We start from the raw sequence: 15,234 nt of genomic DNA, 5'->3' as shown, positions 1-15,234 counted from the left end.
TATAAGTTATGGGGTTAGTAGTTGACCTGATATGGGTTATACGGGGTAAAGGAAACCGTATCGGGTTAGATGGATACCTGTTACCATGTTTAAATGTTAAATTTAATCATTAGAATATTAACCAGAATCGGAAAATAGATGCCATTATGGTCAATATAAAAATGGTGATCCAATATGAAATATATGGGGTCACCCCATGACCAGTCCTGAATATGGAATATATGGGGTCACCCCATGACCAGTCCTGAATATGGAATATATGGGGTCACTGCATGACAAGTCCTGGACAAATGGCAATGCATCATTTATGTTAAAGGCGTGATATTGATTGATACAGAAACTTTCAACTCCGCACTTAATACTCAAGATGCGCCCTCTGCTTGGAAAGAATGCAATGTGCCTGCAAGACAGCCACAGTACACTTGCAAGATTTTGCAAAATTTCCAACTAGTTTCAGATCATCAATGCGCCTTATCACAAATTGATGGATATGGTAAAGATTTTTTTAAACTTAAACCCCTACTACAAAGACACTACGCCCTTACCATGTCAAGACTCTGTAGTTTGAAGCCATACACCGCCCCTCTCTTGGCACTGTTCATGTAGTTACCAAACGCAAGGATAATCTGGTGGAAAAAAAGAAACAATAGTAGAAAGATTAAAAACATGGCATACATCTGTAATACAACAAACTGTCCACATTTGATCTAAGTCCCTTATAATATATCAGGATATGGCTTAGAGAACACTCTTTTTTTGAGATTTCCTCTAAATGGGTTTTGAGACTTTTTTACAATTTTTTTTAAAGATCATTATAAAAAAAATACTTGTAAAAGCAAATTGAAGCATTGTCTTAATACAATAAGATACAAGAAAGTTTCAAGTTTGAACAATTTTGAGAAGTCTGGACCAGTTTAAGAGAAAATACTTTCCTAGAAGTGAGAGCTGATGTTATTTGGGATTAAATTTTCACGGTTTTCGTTAATATAATTTCTTCTAAGAAAAATCTACCTTGTAAGTAAATGTTGACTTTACATAAACTTTACAATTTCATTGTTTTCAAAGAATATGATACCAGGTTATCAGTAACCTTGGCACTTAAACATATAAATTTCAACATTTTAAGTGAATATCAGTAAGTTTAAATACACACACAGTCAAAGGGAAACAAATCTTATACTAAACCATAACCAAGACTTTTACAGGGAAATTTTTGTATAGGCCTGGCCTTTTCATTTCGAGTAATTTTAACTCGTAAACTTTTTAAATTGGGAATTGTATTGTGCAAGAGCTTCAAGCTCATACTATTACAAACGAATACAACTATAAAATCAGCACTAACAATACTTCACAATCATTATTTTCATACTTTAAGGGGAGGAAACCAATATTAACAATGTTTAAATATTTTGATATTTTGTCTTTAATAATCTTCTAATGATCAATTTAGAATCGATGTATTTAAAATCATTAAATATGATATTATTTTATGTTTTAACTAAGTCTTAACCATTTTGCAAACACTATTTAACTTTCAATCTTATTTTAATGCATTTATTATTTTCCAGGTTCTGTGTTGCATTAATGATATGTGATGTGTGATATTTGATATTCATTTTGTCGCAAAATAGTTCTACATGCTTCTGTTGTAATTTATGTATATCTGATGTGAAATAAATTTCCTTCTTGTATCCTGTTCAACATTTGGGAATAAGGTAGCCAAATTTTGGCCTCTGCTTAGAAGGTGAAAAAACACCTTGGTCAGTATTCATAAAACATCTTAAGTCATTTCCCAATTTAAATAATTGTTATAAACTAGATACGGAAAGGAACTTTATTAGTTAATTCTACCGTTCCAATCCTTTATTTTATATGTTTGTAACAAATGCTGTATTGTTGTTTTTTTTGCATAATAAATATGTTTAAACTAAATAATTGTTAAAATTTTCTTAGTCAACTTGAAAGGGAAGTGTTTTTGAAATTAAGGTATGATTATTCAATAAAATCTCTGTTAATAAAGTATTTTCGATATTTTTAATTATTGTAATTTATGAAAATGCCTTAATATATGAAATGACTTAAGATGTTTTATGAATACCAGCCGTATTCAGATAACTAAAAGGAATATAGAAATATACCTCTACTTTTTTAAAGCATAGCATTGTAGCATAAAAATAACCTCAAAATCTCTAAAACGTACCTCCAAGAGCTTTCGAATTTTTGGAGAATTCCGTAATGACATAGAAGCTGCAATGATGGCATTGATTTGCTGAAAGAAATAATGCACAAATTTATTTTTTATTAGTATGAGCAAAATTTATGTTTGTTTAAATGTCTGGTAAACAGTGATACAAGACTGCTAACAATAGTTCAGATAGAAGTTTTTCATATTTACATTCAAAGATTGCTATGTAATGGCTATAAGTGTTTACTAATGTTTTCAGAAAAATGAGTTTTTCAGCAGTTTTCCACACAGTTGAGATTTGTTCTATTGTGAATTATCTTCTATGACTGAATAGAAGACATTGATACCAAAATCAGCTGATTCTAAGACAAAAACACTAGAAAATTGTCATAATTGTCAATCTGTGAGAATGCAGCTTTTAGAAGTAAGCAGAAAGAGGTGTATTTAAGCTAAAATATAATGTATAATGCTAATACAATGTATGTGATTGTTAAACTTTATCTCTGTCGAGATTGACATAAATTCTTGTGAAGAAAAATACTAGCAATTACACAGTATAAATTCACTTCAAATAAGTTTAAAAAAAACAAAATTCATTAATTATGATAATAGAGCACTCTTTGATTACATACAGGTAACATCATCAGACAAAATGGATAAAGAAAGTTCAGAAATGTCATGTGTGTACGTACAGGTTGTAGGTGATGAATATCATCATGGAAGTTTGCAATAAAGCTCATAACTTGCAGCCTCTGGGACAGTCGGTCAACCTTCGTCAACTGAAAATACAATACAATTAATTGTTAAACACCAGTCAGTTTCACAAGAAATTTGGTTTTAGATGTAAGACTTTTTTGGGTTGCTATTTACAGACCATAGAAGAACATGCAACAAAAGCTCTGTAGATATTTTAAGTGATGAACACATGTGCAGTTATAAAATCTGTTATGCATGTGTGTTCAAGAACCATTTATCATTCATGAGATACGAAAAATGACAGAAATCAGAAAAACTAAAACCGGACATGACAAATGACTGCTACACAGAGTTCCCATTGGCAATCACTTGTGAGTGTTGCCATTTTATACAGAATCGCAAAAGGGGTGACAATTTTTCAAATTTGGCCATTAATAAGAACAACAATTTTTTTACAATACATTGTTTTAATGACATAAGTGGCATACTAAGCAGCCTGCATGATAATCAATTCAGTCTCTGCAGTAAATCAAGTATGCTGCTAAAGCAACATATTCGATAACTGGGTTATCAAGTTACAGATGGGTTAATTACTTCAGATTTTTTTTTGCTTTGGAGATTAACAATGACATTCTTTGATCGTTGTGGCTCCCAGTGGCAAAAATCTAATAGCCAGATCAAATGCTGCTGATCTGTGATAACTTCTATGAAGACAAGGTAAGAATGAATGATTTTTACGGTTATGATGCAAATTGAAGAAATGAATTTTCAATTATCATCAGTTTGTCATGTAGGTATGAAGCAAAGATGGTATGTATTCAGCGTTTTTTTCTCAAACATGCATTTCTGGTAAAAATGTTTTTTTCAGAAACAATAGGCCTAGTAAAATAAAAAACGTTTGTTAGAGTCCCATGCTGTCCAATCTCCTGCAAAATTACCAAAAATCCAGAACTCTGTCTACCTAATAATAACATGTATAAGTATGTTTAAATGAAATCTAAGGCTTTTCATGAAGCTGACATGAGGTGCTTTTTTAGGTTTTTTGGTTGATTTTACTGTATAGTCTTTTTCCTATACTTTCATTCTCACTGTAATGGAATCATTTTTAGCAAAAATAAAACAATCACAAAATTTATGGAAACTAAATGAATAGCATATTTAAATAGTAGCATACCTGTAGCATGAACTTGTCTTCATCGGAGAGCATGTCCACAGGTTTACGATCCCTCTCATACATCTTGAAAGCTTTTATCTGGAATGGTAATACCATGTCAATGTTTAAGGGATTTGTTTGCAGTTATAAATGTTGATGATTATGTTAAATGGGATTATGAAAACAAGTGTTTTTGTTTTTTTTGTTCTTTCATCAAGTAAACAGAATGGTACCAAGTTTCACCTAAATATATTCAATGGTTTCTGAGTGATGGGCAAGGCCCATGTTTTTCCACAATTATGACTATTTCTCTGATAACCAGACAGACTAACAACAGCACATTCAGCAGATGTCAAAGACGTCAAAGAGGGGCAAAGCTTGACATTCATAAAAACCAGGTCTTTGGACTTTTCTATAAATGTGAAAGGCAGACCTTGGGGCCTTTCTACAAACGGGAAAGCCAGACCAATGGGGCTTTCTACAAATGGGAAAACCAGACCAATGGGGCTTTCTACAAATGGGAAAAACAGACATTTGGACCTTTCTACAAACGGGTAAGCCAGACCAATGGGGCTTTCTACAAATGGGAAACACAGACATTTGGACCTTTTTACAAACAGGAAAGTCACACCAATGGGGCTTTTTACAAATGGGAAAACCAAACATTTGGACCTTTCTACAAATGGGATAGGAAGACCAATGGGGCTTTCTACAAATGGGAAACACAGACATTTGGACCTTTCTACAAATGGGATAGGAAGACCAATGGGGCTTTCTACAAATGGGAAACACAGACATTTGGACCTTTCTACAAATGGGATAGGAAGACCAATGGGGCTTTCTACAAATGGGAAAAACAGACATTTGGACCTTTCTACAAATGGGATAGGAAGACCAATGGGGCTTTCTACAAATGGGAAACACAGACATTTGGACCTTTCTACAAATGGGATAGGAAGACCAATGGGGCTTTCTACAAAGGGGAAACACAGACATTTGGACCTTTCTACAAATGGGATAGGAAGACCAATGGGGCTTCTACAAATGGGAAAACCAGACATTTGGACCTTTCTACAAACGGGTAAGCCAGACCAATGGGGCTTTCTACAAATGGGAAAACCAGACATTTGGACCTTTCTACAAACGGGAAAGCCAGACCAATGGGGCTTTCTACAAATGGGAAAACCAGACATTTGGACCTTTCTACAAATGGGATAGGAAGACCAATAGGGCTTTCTACAAATGTGCATATTGTCTCTGCATGTTCTCCAGTCGGGTACCATCGAAAAGAAGTACTAAAATAGGAGCTTTTATGACAAAATAATAGAAACTTTTTTAATTCACAGAAGATCTCACCTCTTGTTCATTTGGAAGCACTGTTTGGAAAATGTCCACCATGTCAATCGATAATACTTTGAGGTCAATACTGAAAACAAAGAATACACCAAATAAACATAACAGGATATTTTTGTAGGTAAACCAGTGTTAAATTTCTTTCAGTGTTGCAGGGGGCCACAAGGCATGCAGCATTACTGGCCACGCAGTGTGCATGAATATCAGATTTTAAGATCTGGGCTGGAAGTACTTGACTGATCTTTTTTGGAAAATTTTATTCTTGCATACTGGACATGTGTTTAGGGTCAAGTGACCAGTGAAGAAAACCCCGTCTTACATCCCCAATGTCAAATGTGTCATGTGCAACAATGAGCCACTTCTTATTTCTTTTATTGTTTGGTTTATGAATAGTACTTTATGCCATTTCAAGAAAGCGCAATCAAATATATAAGTATTCGAGTCTTTTAATTAAAAATGAAACTAAATAATAATCAAAACCCGATTTTGAGAGCATATATTTCAAGTCAATAGCGGTTTAAAAGCGCAATGCTTCATGCTGTCAATAAACAACATCGCATGAGCTTTTTGGTGAAATGGATCAAAAAGCGTTTTCTATGTCAGCTTTTTCAAAACTTGTTATTATTGATCATTTAAGGTATGCAAGAAAAAATATCAACAATGTTTTCCCGGTCTGGATCAAAAATATGATCCTCAGGCAAGCTGCGTGGCCGATAACTTGTCAAGCCACGTTTTGGCTTACACTCGAGTCAGAATTTTCAATCCAGACCGAAAACACATAAGATACTTATAATCTTTTGTTTTGGGTAAATATAGAAAAAATAAAATCAAAGTTGAAAGTAGAATTATTCTTTTGTGCTCTATTATTTTTATTTAACATTGAATATACATGACTACTCACTTTACAATAGCTCTGATAATCTCATCGTTGCTCAGCTCAATTTTTCTTCTCGTGATGGCTGAAAAAAACAACAGAAATGGTATTCCAAAAGCCGTAGGAAAAATATATGGGTCAGTAGGTAAAGTAATACTTCTCATTTCAGGTCTTATAAACATGCATATTTCCTCTATAGACTGCGAATCCCTTTTGGACCTTTTCGAATCACCAAAGGTAAAAAAAGAATTTTTTTTTTTTTTGAGAAAACTAATTTGGTTGGTAGTAAAAATAATAAGGTCCGGTAACATTTTTTCACACCTTATTAATATCTGCAAAAACAACCCTTTGTGTTAAAATAATAAAAGTATGTGTTCCTATTAGCAATCTTAATTCTAACAGCTATTCTGAATTTAGTTTATCTCATACAAACATGTATACTTACCCACATTCCTCATCCTATTGGGTTCAAGCAGTGTAATGGACTCAGGCTTTTTCCTCTTGAGGGTTTTGGGCGTAGTGTCACCGCCCTTTAAGCCGCCAATGACACCCAGTTTAAACGTCTCTTCAAACTCATTGAAGTCTATCACCTAAGCAAAAGAGCAGTCAATTTTTACAATTATTTTCATACCTTGGAAAGCTTTTAATTCAATTATTTTCATACCTTTGAAAGCTTACTTTAAAAAAAAAAAAATTGACACCTTTCGCAGTTAAGATGCCAGTTCTCATCAAACCTTCATTTGACCAATAAGCAGATTATTTATTGTCATTAAATAATAGCACATAGTTGTATAATCCAATGTATAACTTTGACCATCTCTGACAAACAACCTACAAGCAGTTACCAGGTTAAAGAAAAAGTCCAATTCTTGTGATGTTAATTAAGCATAGAAATTATCATACTTAAACCAGAGCTTCTTAAAGTTTGGAGCCTAAATCGAAAAAGAACAACTTTCAGACCGATATTTTAACCATTTCCTGTTCCTGAAATCGGTCAGGCGTGGTCAAAATTGGTCCAGACCGGCAAATTGCCGTTTTTTAGAAGCCCTGACTTTATCAATTGAATTCATTATCTATACATCACATATGTCTGAAAAAAGCAAGAACACCCACAAAAAAAGGCTCACCTGTTTTTACTCCATCAAACAAGTGGCTTATTTCAGCCAATATATTGACCAAAAGAAATAGGCATAGACATGTACGTGATTGAATTTGTCATTACTAGCATGCGTGCAATGTGCGAACGTTATGTGATTCAACGCTATGGCCAAGATAAAAGAAATATATAAGATATATAGATAAAACAGAAACCAGAAGATAAAAGTTCTTCTAATATTCACGACAATAACTCCTACAGTGACACCAGAGGTATACCTCAAATAATTAAATCTAAAGCCAGCCTACCCTGTACAATTTCTCGTCATCAAGGTCAGCAAACACAGTTCCCCGCACTTGCTGTGGTCTCATGGGCGTCCAGTTGAGAACCGGTAACCGGTACTTGGTTTGGATCTTTTTCTTAATGGTCATTGCTGTAACATTCATGCTTATTTCATATATGTTTTTAAATCTCAATACAAAGATGTTTTACTGCTTTGTTTGTTCAGAAAAGTTATAAATACTAACAGTCCTGTACTTTACCAAGAAAACAAAATAATAATTGATACATTCAAGTGAATCAATTTGACTGCTGCTATTATTTTCAAAATATAGGTTAATATTTTTAAGAAATTTGTTTGTTTTAATGTAATACATTATCTTAAAATAAATGCATATCTTAAAAGTTTTGAATTCATTATTATCTATGAAAATACAAGCTATACTCACAGTTTGGTCCAGGAGGCCCAGCTCCAGGTGCAGGTGGGGGTGGAGGGGGCGCCATTCCCCCTGGGGCTGGAGGAGGAGGAGGTGGGGGAGGTGGCATCACAGGGGCAGGGGGTGGTGGCGGCGGTGGTGGGGCAACTACGGCCCCTGATGCACCAGCGGCACCTGCTGCTCCCACGCCAGATCCTGTTGATAAAGAAGAGGATTAATAAGGCAGAGATCTCTAAAGATACAGAACAAAAAGTATGGAATAATCAGTTTTCAGTCTCGTAAAAGCTGCAAGTTTATTGCGCTGTCTGTGATATTGATTGAATAAGTGTCTCAAACTAGTTAAATTGATTCCTATTAGCGAGGCACACTAAAAAAAACATTGGTCAGATTGTTCAGAACTTTGATAAAGCTAAGAACGTGATTACCGCCATGGTTGTCTACTTGCTACCTGCTAAAACACTTCTCTCAAATCTTATTAAGAAAATCATAAGTGTATCAATGAAACTTCCGGAGCAATAAAGATTTGAATTTAGCAATGATGGCGTTAAAAACGTTGTTAGCTTCATTTCTGCACAATCAGTCCATTCAGACCCATCAAAGCACTGCAAGTCACTGCCAACATCACAGTGTATTAGCCAAGGGCCAATTTCATTTCAGGATCTTAGTCAATCTTATTATAAATATGAAAATCTGCAATCTGATCTTTTGTCATCAGTCTTTTGTCACTGGTTTGCAGATATTTTCGCAAAAATTGCTCGTTCCAAGACAAAAATTAAAAAAAGGTGTCAAAATGTTCAATCTCTGAGAGTGCAGCTTTAAGTCAATTCTAAACTTAAGTCAAATTCATAAATTTTTGTAGTCAAATTAAAAGAAAAGTATGAAAGATTTTAGAATACTAGAACTCCGCGAGTCGGATGTGTCGCCTGACGAATTATTTACTGTCGACAAACGTTAAGCCAGGAGCAAGCAATTGGTTATATAAGCAAAAATGAGCACAATAAATACTGAAGTCAATGACATTGAGAAATAATTTGAAGATAATGGATTAATACGTTTTCAGGTGTGAAATGAGCATCTCTGTTTTGCTTCTGTCTAAACTGCTATCCAGACCGGTAGTTTCAGAGGAGATGTTCTTTAAGCAGTTGTTGACGAAAGACGACGGACAAAGACCGATCACAATAGCTCACCTTGAGCACTTCGTGCTCTGGTGAGCTAAAAAAGTGTGCAAGGTAAAGTTAAACATGAAAATTAACAAAGGGCAATAACTCTAAACATATAGATGCAAGAGTTACGGTTTTTGTGCACTGCACTTTCCCTCAATCAGATATACCTACGGAAGAAATTTCAGGTTGATACTTCCTATAGTTTACGATATATGCCACGGACAAAATCAAAGCATGAAAATTAACAAAGGGCAATAACTCTAAAAATATGGCAGCAAGAGTTACGGTTCTTGTGCACTGCACTTGCCCTCAATGAGATCTATCTAGATATGAAGTTTCAAGTTGATACCTCTAATATTCTTCAAGATATGCCCCAGACAAAACTTTAAGCATGAAAATTAACAAAGGGCAATAACTTTAAAACTAAGAAAGCAAGAGTTACTGTTATTGTGCACTGCACTTGCCCTCCATGAGATCTATCTACATACGAAGTTTCAAGTTGATAACTCTTATATTCTACAAGATATGCCCCGGACAAAACTTTAAGCATGAAAAATAACAAAGGGCAATAACTCTAAAAAATATGGAAGCAAGAGTAACAGTTCATGTGCACTGCACTTGCCCTCAATTAGATCTATCTACATATGAAATTTCAAGTTGATACCACTAATAGTTTAGGAGATATACCCCAGACAAGCGAAAATGGGACGCGGACGCCGCCGACCCCGCCACCGACGCCGACAAAAGTAACCCCTTTATGTCGTCTTTTCAGGTGACACAAAAAGTATATTTATTCAATAACATCAATAAAAAAAATAAAGCATTTCAGATAGTATTAAGCTGTTTTATCAAATGACCAGCGAGATGCTTAACTTAGGAAAATGACTTAAGTTCTGAAATGAGTAGAGATATTTTATGAATATCAGCCTAGGCCCCTAAGTGATGGGCCCTTACTATACATAATCGTAAGGACATAGCCACTGAAACTGGTGTACTTAGTTTTCTGGGAAAGTCTTGTACAGTTCTTTCCTGTTGACCGAAGGCACTATGTTTTAACATGACTTGCCACCAGCAAGGACAACAAGTGCTTCAACAATTATTTGCCATTTTTGTCCTCAACAAAAACACCAACATTGGAGCTTATTAAGACCCAACATTGCAAGCTGAATGTTCCTTACCTATGTTCTTTTTAAGGTTCTCAAGTTCCTGCAGTTTTGCGTCGAGTGTGCTGAGTTGTTTTTGAGACTCTGATTCTTTCTGGTTGATCGCTTCTCGAAGGGCGGAGTTCTCCGCTTCACCCTGTCGTAAGGACTCCTGCAATGTATTCAATTTCAGATAAATGATCATGGACTTTAATGTGCTCAGTGAAAAGCACCATTTTTCAAGGAATACCATTTTAATTCCAAGCACAAGGTAACTGAGCTACTGGCAGGCACTGTATTTCAATGTTTTAGATTTGAAGTGGCTGGTATTTGAAACCACAACTTTCCAGCTGTCTTGCTAGCACAGCGGTTAGTGCAACTGCTTCTCACCTAGAGGACCTGGATTCAATTCCAATCATTGTAAAATAAATAAATTCGAACTATCCACTAGGCAATTTCAGTTAAAGTTTTTATCTCTCTTGGTTTCGCATAAATATGCTCCTTGCGGGAAGACAAGGTCCAAACATCCGTTGTTAAAATTATATGAGCCAAACACTCTGATCAAAGGGAGAGTAGTGCAGAAAAGAATTTACTACGGTATTTGTGAATAAATCGACTCCTGAAAAACATACAATTCATTGCAATTTTATCTCGCTACTCTAAACTGTACCCATGCCTATGGTAGGATGACTATTTCATATCTAAAAGGTCACATTGTAGGTTGATACCAAGATTTTTTGTGTTTTTTTTAATTTTAATGCATTACCATGTTTAAGTTGATGTTAATGATCATAACAAAACAAGAGCTGTCACAGTATGTGACGAATGCCCCGAATGTGACATTGACCTACGAACAAGGTCAGTACATGAAAAGTTGATCTTGCCTTTACGTGTCAAATACATATGGCAAGTGATTTTAAATTGCCTTTGAACATTCAAAAATACCACCTATACTTGACAACCTACACTGTTATGTCCTTATATTCAGAATTCCCTTGTAAATAAACACTTAGTGTATCTTTCACCTTAGAGGTAGGGACATGGGTCTTGCACACGACACGTCGTCTTCGTATGTGGAACACATGTAGCAAGTTATTTTAAAATCTGTCCATACAAGAGAAAGTTACAGCCCGGACACGACAACCTATACCCTATGTCCTTGTATGCAGCACTCCATTGTGAGAAAACACTAAGTGTGACCTTGACCTTTGAGGTAGGGACACGGGTCTTGCACGTGACACGTCGTCTTGGTATGTGAAACACATGTGGCAAGTTATTTTAAAATCTGTCCATACAAGGGAAAGTTACAGCCCGGACACGACAACCTATACTCTATGTCCTTATATGCAGCACTCCATTGTGAATAAACACTAAGTGTGACCTTGACCTTTGAGGTAGGGACACGGGTCTTGCACGCGACACGTCGTCTTGGTATGTGGAACACATGTGGCAAGTTATTTTAAAATCTGTCCATACAAGGGAAAGTTACAGCCCGGACACGACAACCTATACCCTATGTCCTTATATGCAGCACTCCATTGTAAATAAACACTAAGTGTGACCTTGACCTTTGAGGTAGGGACACGGGTCTTGCACGCGACACGTCGTCTTGGTATGTGGAACACATTTGGCAAGTTATTTTAAAATCTGTCCATACAAAAGAAAGTTACAGCCCGGACACGACAACCTATACTTTATGTCCTTATATGCAGCACTCCATTGTGAACAAACACTTAGTGTGACCTTGACCTTTGAGGTAGGGACACGGGTCTTGCACGCGACACGTCGTCTTGATATGTGGAACACATGTGGCAAGTTATTTTAAAATCTGTCCATACAAGAGAAAGTTACAGCCCGGACACGACAACCTATACTCTATGTCCTTATATGCAACACTCCATTGTGAACAAACACTAAGTGTGACCTTGACCTTTGAGGTAGGGACACAGTCTTGCACGCCACACGTCGTCTTGGTATATGGAACACATGTGGCAATTTATTTTAAAACCTGTCGATACAAGGGAAAGTTACAGAGCCGGACGGACGGACGGACAGACGGACGGACGGACGGATGGACGGACGGTGCGATTTTAATATGCCCACCTTCGGGGGCATAAAAAGCATATGATTTAGGTCAAGATAAAAAAAAATATAAGCAATCTTTTGGCGCTTTTTTAATTTTGGAATTTGTGGTCACTAATATTTGAATTTAAAAAAATTATTTGTTTTATTTGACTTAATATTTTTTATCTAAAAACTAAATCATATGCATTTCTTTTTGTTTTGTTTTATCATTTAAGTAAAATGAGCACAACATGATAATGCATTTAAATCATTTTTTTTCACAACAATCCTTTTAAATGTCAGGAAGTATTGCAATATTCTTTGACAAAAGTTTATAATAATAATAATAATTGACATTTTGCTAGGGTTTTTTTAAAACAAAGATTTATTCAAATTTGCACATAAAATGTCAAATCACCTTGCTATCCTTAATACTGATCTTACAAGATTTTTGCGGTAAACATGCTCGTAAGGGTATAATATCATGTGTACTTACCCGAACCTCCTCCAGGTCTGTAAGAGTATCAGACAGCTGTTTCTCTAGCTCCACAGTCTTAGCCATCATCTCTTCTTCAACATCTTGTAGTCTCTCATTCACCTACCAAACACATGAATATTCCATTAAAAAAAACAATAGTCCTGAAACTCTCCCGGCCTTTACCAGACCAAACACTGATTTTCTATACTAGTTATTTACTTTTATTTCTGAGTCTATTATAATATGATGATACAGAGATTTTGATAAATCATTTTTACCAGACCTATTCAAATTTTACCAGTGGGTCAGATGGGTTGTGTGAACATGGAATGCTTGTCAAATTTTCCGGATTTGTACATGATTATGATGGTATTTAAATAGAACTGAAGAAAAAAACTAAACAAAAGGAGCAAACTCCCATGTTCATCTGTTGTTTGTTTCAGTCAAAAAAGGGGCATAATCAGACAAACATTTAAGGCTTTTTTATACATGAGCCTATTGTCTTCAGCAACAGGTGTATTAAGTTTCATTTGAATATCTGAAATATTTTTTGTGTAATTGCAAAGATCAAAGTTTTTGCCACCTTATGTCACTGAAAACATCACAAGCTTCACTTTTTTCTCCAAAAAAACAACAGACACCCTTAAAAAATCATTTCAAAAATAGATTATAACAATTCAAGAAAATCATGTACAATGTCACATATTGTTGAAAACATCAATAGTAACAATAAATACGCAATCAGTAATCATTTCCTTACCCGCGAGACCTCATCTTCTAGTTCAGCAGCCTTCTCAAGAGCTTCAGTTTTTGTCTCTGAGTCTTCTAACAGCGCAGCGACATCTATCATATTGTCTAGGTAGGCATGTACCTGAACAGCTAATCTGTCACTCTCCGTGTGCTTAAGTTTCTGGTAAATTGGAATAATTTTAAAGTAATGATTTGTAAAATGAAATTACATACTATTTCTGACTTTTTAAAAACATTTAGTGTTACAAATATGACAAAGTATCAGTCATAATGCTAGAATATGTTTATTATTAACATTTAATAAGTAAGTTAGGTTCAACATTTTCAATTGTACGAACATAAGCACCAGAGTATATTACTCATAAGAATTTGACCCATAAAAGAAGTTGTACGAAAAATCTAGGTCAAAGTGTTCATTTGTTAGCCAGTGAACACAAAAAAAAATCATCTTTGAACAGCATTTGTCCTTGAAAAAGCCTAATTGAAGGTCAAGGCAAATGTCTATGTATATGATAACATGTGAACGCCGATATCCATCTGCCAACATCATTTGACCTTTAATTAAGGCTTGTAAATGGTCAAAGTATTCCTTTATATCAGCATGTGAACAGAAAAATCCATCTTTAACAGCATTCAACCTTGAAATAAGCCTTATAGAAGGCCAAGGCCAAAGTATTCAAGTATGTTTATCTTTCAACAGAATTTGACCTTGAAATAAGCCTTATAGAAGGCCAAGGCCAAAGTTTTCAAGTATGTTTATCTTGCAACAGATTTTGACCTTGAAATCAGCCTAATAGAAGGGCCGACGAAACCTATATTTCTAGTTTCTCACCTCGAGATAAGAATCTAAGCCGATGATGGAAAATTCATGTTGTAAGTGGACCCGGAAGTTCATATTCTCTACAGAATGTACAACTATGTTGACAAACTGCATACAAGCAACCTGCAATACATATACATATAATTCTCAATAGGTTCAATCAATGATTCTAAATATAAACATTAATATATTAAAATGTTATGAGGTGCACATATATATAATGTTATATAATTAAAGAATAACAACATTGACACCAAAATGCATTATCTATGAAACCAACATTAAAACACTGTTTTCTTTCAGGATTAAGTTGATCTTGTCCATTATGTACCAATATTCCTAGAAATCTTATCAGTCCTGGCCCCTATTTCATGAAACTTCTTAAATCTCTTATAAGAGGATTAAGCTAAGCCCATTATTTATTTTTTTTCTATAATTGGTGTTATATTTTACTACTTTAAGATATTTTAGACTTAAAATATGAATTGCCTTATGATAGTCACAATAAATCATTTTTCATTTATCAAAATCAAATTTAAGCATGTATTTTGGATTATTGAAATAAGCTATTTAAGCCTGTTAACCTAAAGAAGTTTCGAGAAATTGGGGCCTATTCAGTAACCCTGTTTAAAAGTTTGCCCAAATATCTGTAGTAATATCATAACATGTATTGAAAGTATGAAAGTATTGTCTGCTGCATATGCCAGCCTATGAACTTTTTATCACTATCCTGTTACTAACGCA

The 15,234-nt window shown here is 34.9% G+C and overlaps 1 protein-coding gene across 6 annotated transcripts in view; it reads right to left on the bottom strand.

Moving 5' to 3' along the window:
* The window catches only part of LOC128210040 (formin-like protein), a 72,230-nt gene that overhangs the window by 24,958 nt on the left and 32,038 nt on the right, over nucleotides 1–15,234 (bottom strand). For all 6 annotated transcript variants that reach the window (XM_052914346.1, XM_052914365.1, XM_052914606.1 and 3 more), the window contains 13 exons: nucleotides 14,503–14,613; nucleotides 13,681–13,830; nucleotides 12,939–13,040; nucleotides 10,415–10,550; nucleotides 8,086–8,268; nucleotides 7,666–7,790; nucleotides 6,707–6,851; nucleotides 6,289–6,346; nucleotides 5,391–5,460; nucleotides 4,056–4,133; nucleotides 2,878–2,964; nucleotides 2,201–2,269; nucleotides 546–626 (listed from right to left, as the gene is read on the bottom strand). In XM_052914346.1, the coding sequence (XP_052770306.1) occupies nucleotides 546–626; nucleotides 2,201–2,269; nucleotides 2,878–2,964; nucleotides 4,056–4,133; nucleotides 5,391–5,460; nucleotides 6,289–6,346; nucleotides 6,707–6,851; nucleotides 7,666–7,790; nucleotides 8,086–8,268; nucleotides 10,415–10,550; nucleotides 12,939–13,040; nucleotides 13,681–13,830; nucleotides 14,503–14,613 (1,395 nt within the window). The remainder of the gene's footprint in view (nucleotides 1–545; nucleotides 627–2,200; nucleotides 2,270–2,877; nucleotides 2,965–4,055; nucleotides 4,134–5,390; nucleotides 5,461–6,288; nucleotides 6,347–6,706; nucleotides 6,852–7,665; nucleotides 7,791–8,085; nucleotides 8,269–10,414; nucleotides 10,551–12,938; nucleotides 13,041–13,680; nucleotides 13,831–14,502; nucleotides 14,614–15,234) is intronic.

Source organism: Mya arenaria, chromosome 1 (assembly GCF_026914265.1).
Source record: "Mya arenaria isolate MELC-2E11 chromosome 1, ASM2691426v1".
NCBI classification, from domain to species: domain Eukaryota; kingdom Metazoa; phylum Mollusca; class Bivalvia; order Myida; family Myidae; genus Mya; species Mya arenaria.
The sequence above is the reverse complement of the archived record's forward strand: the minus strand, read 5'-3'. Positions and strand labels throughout refer to the sequence as shown.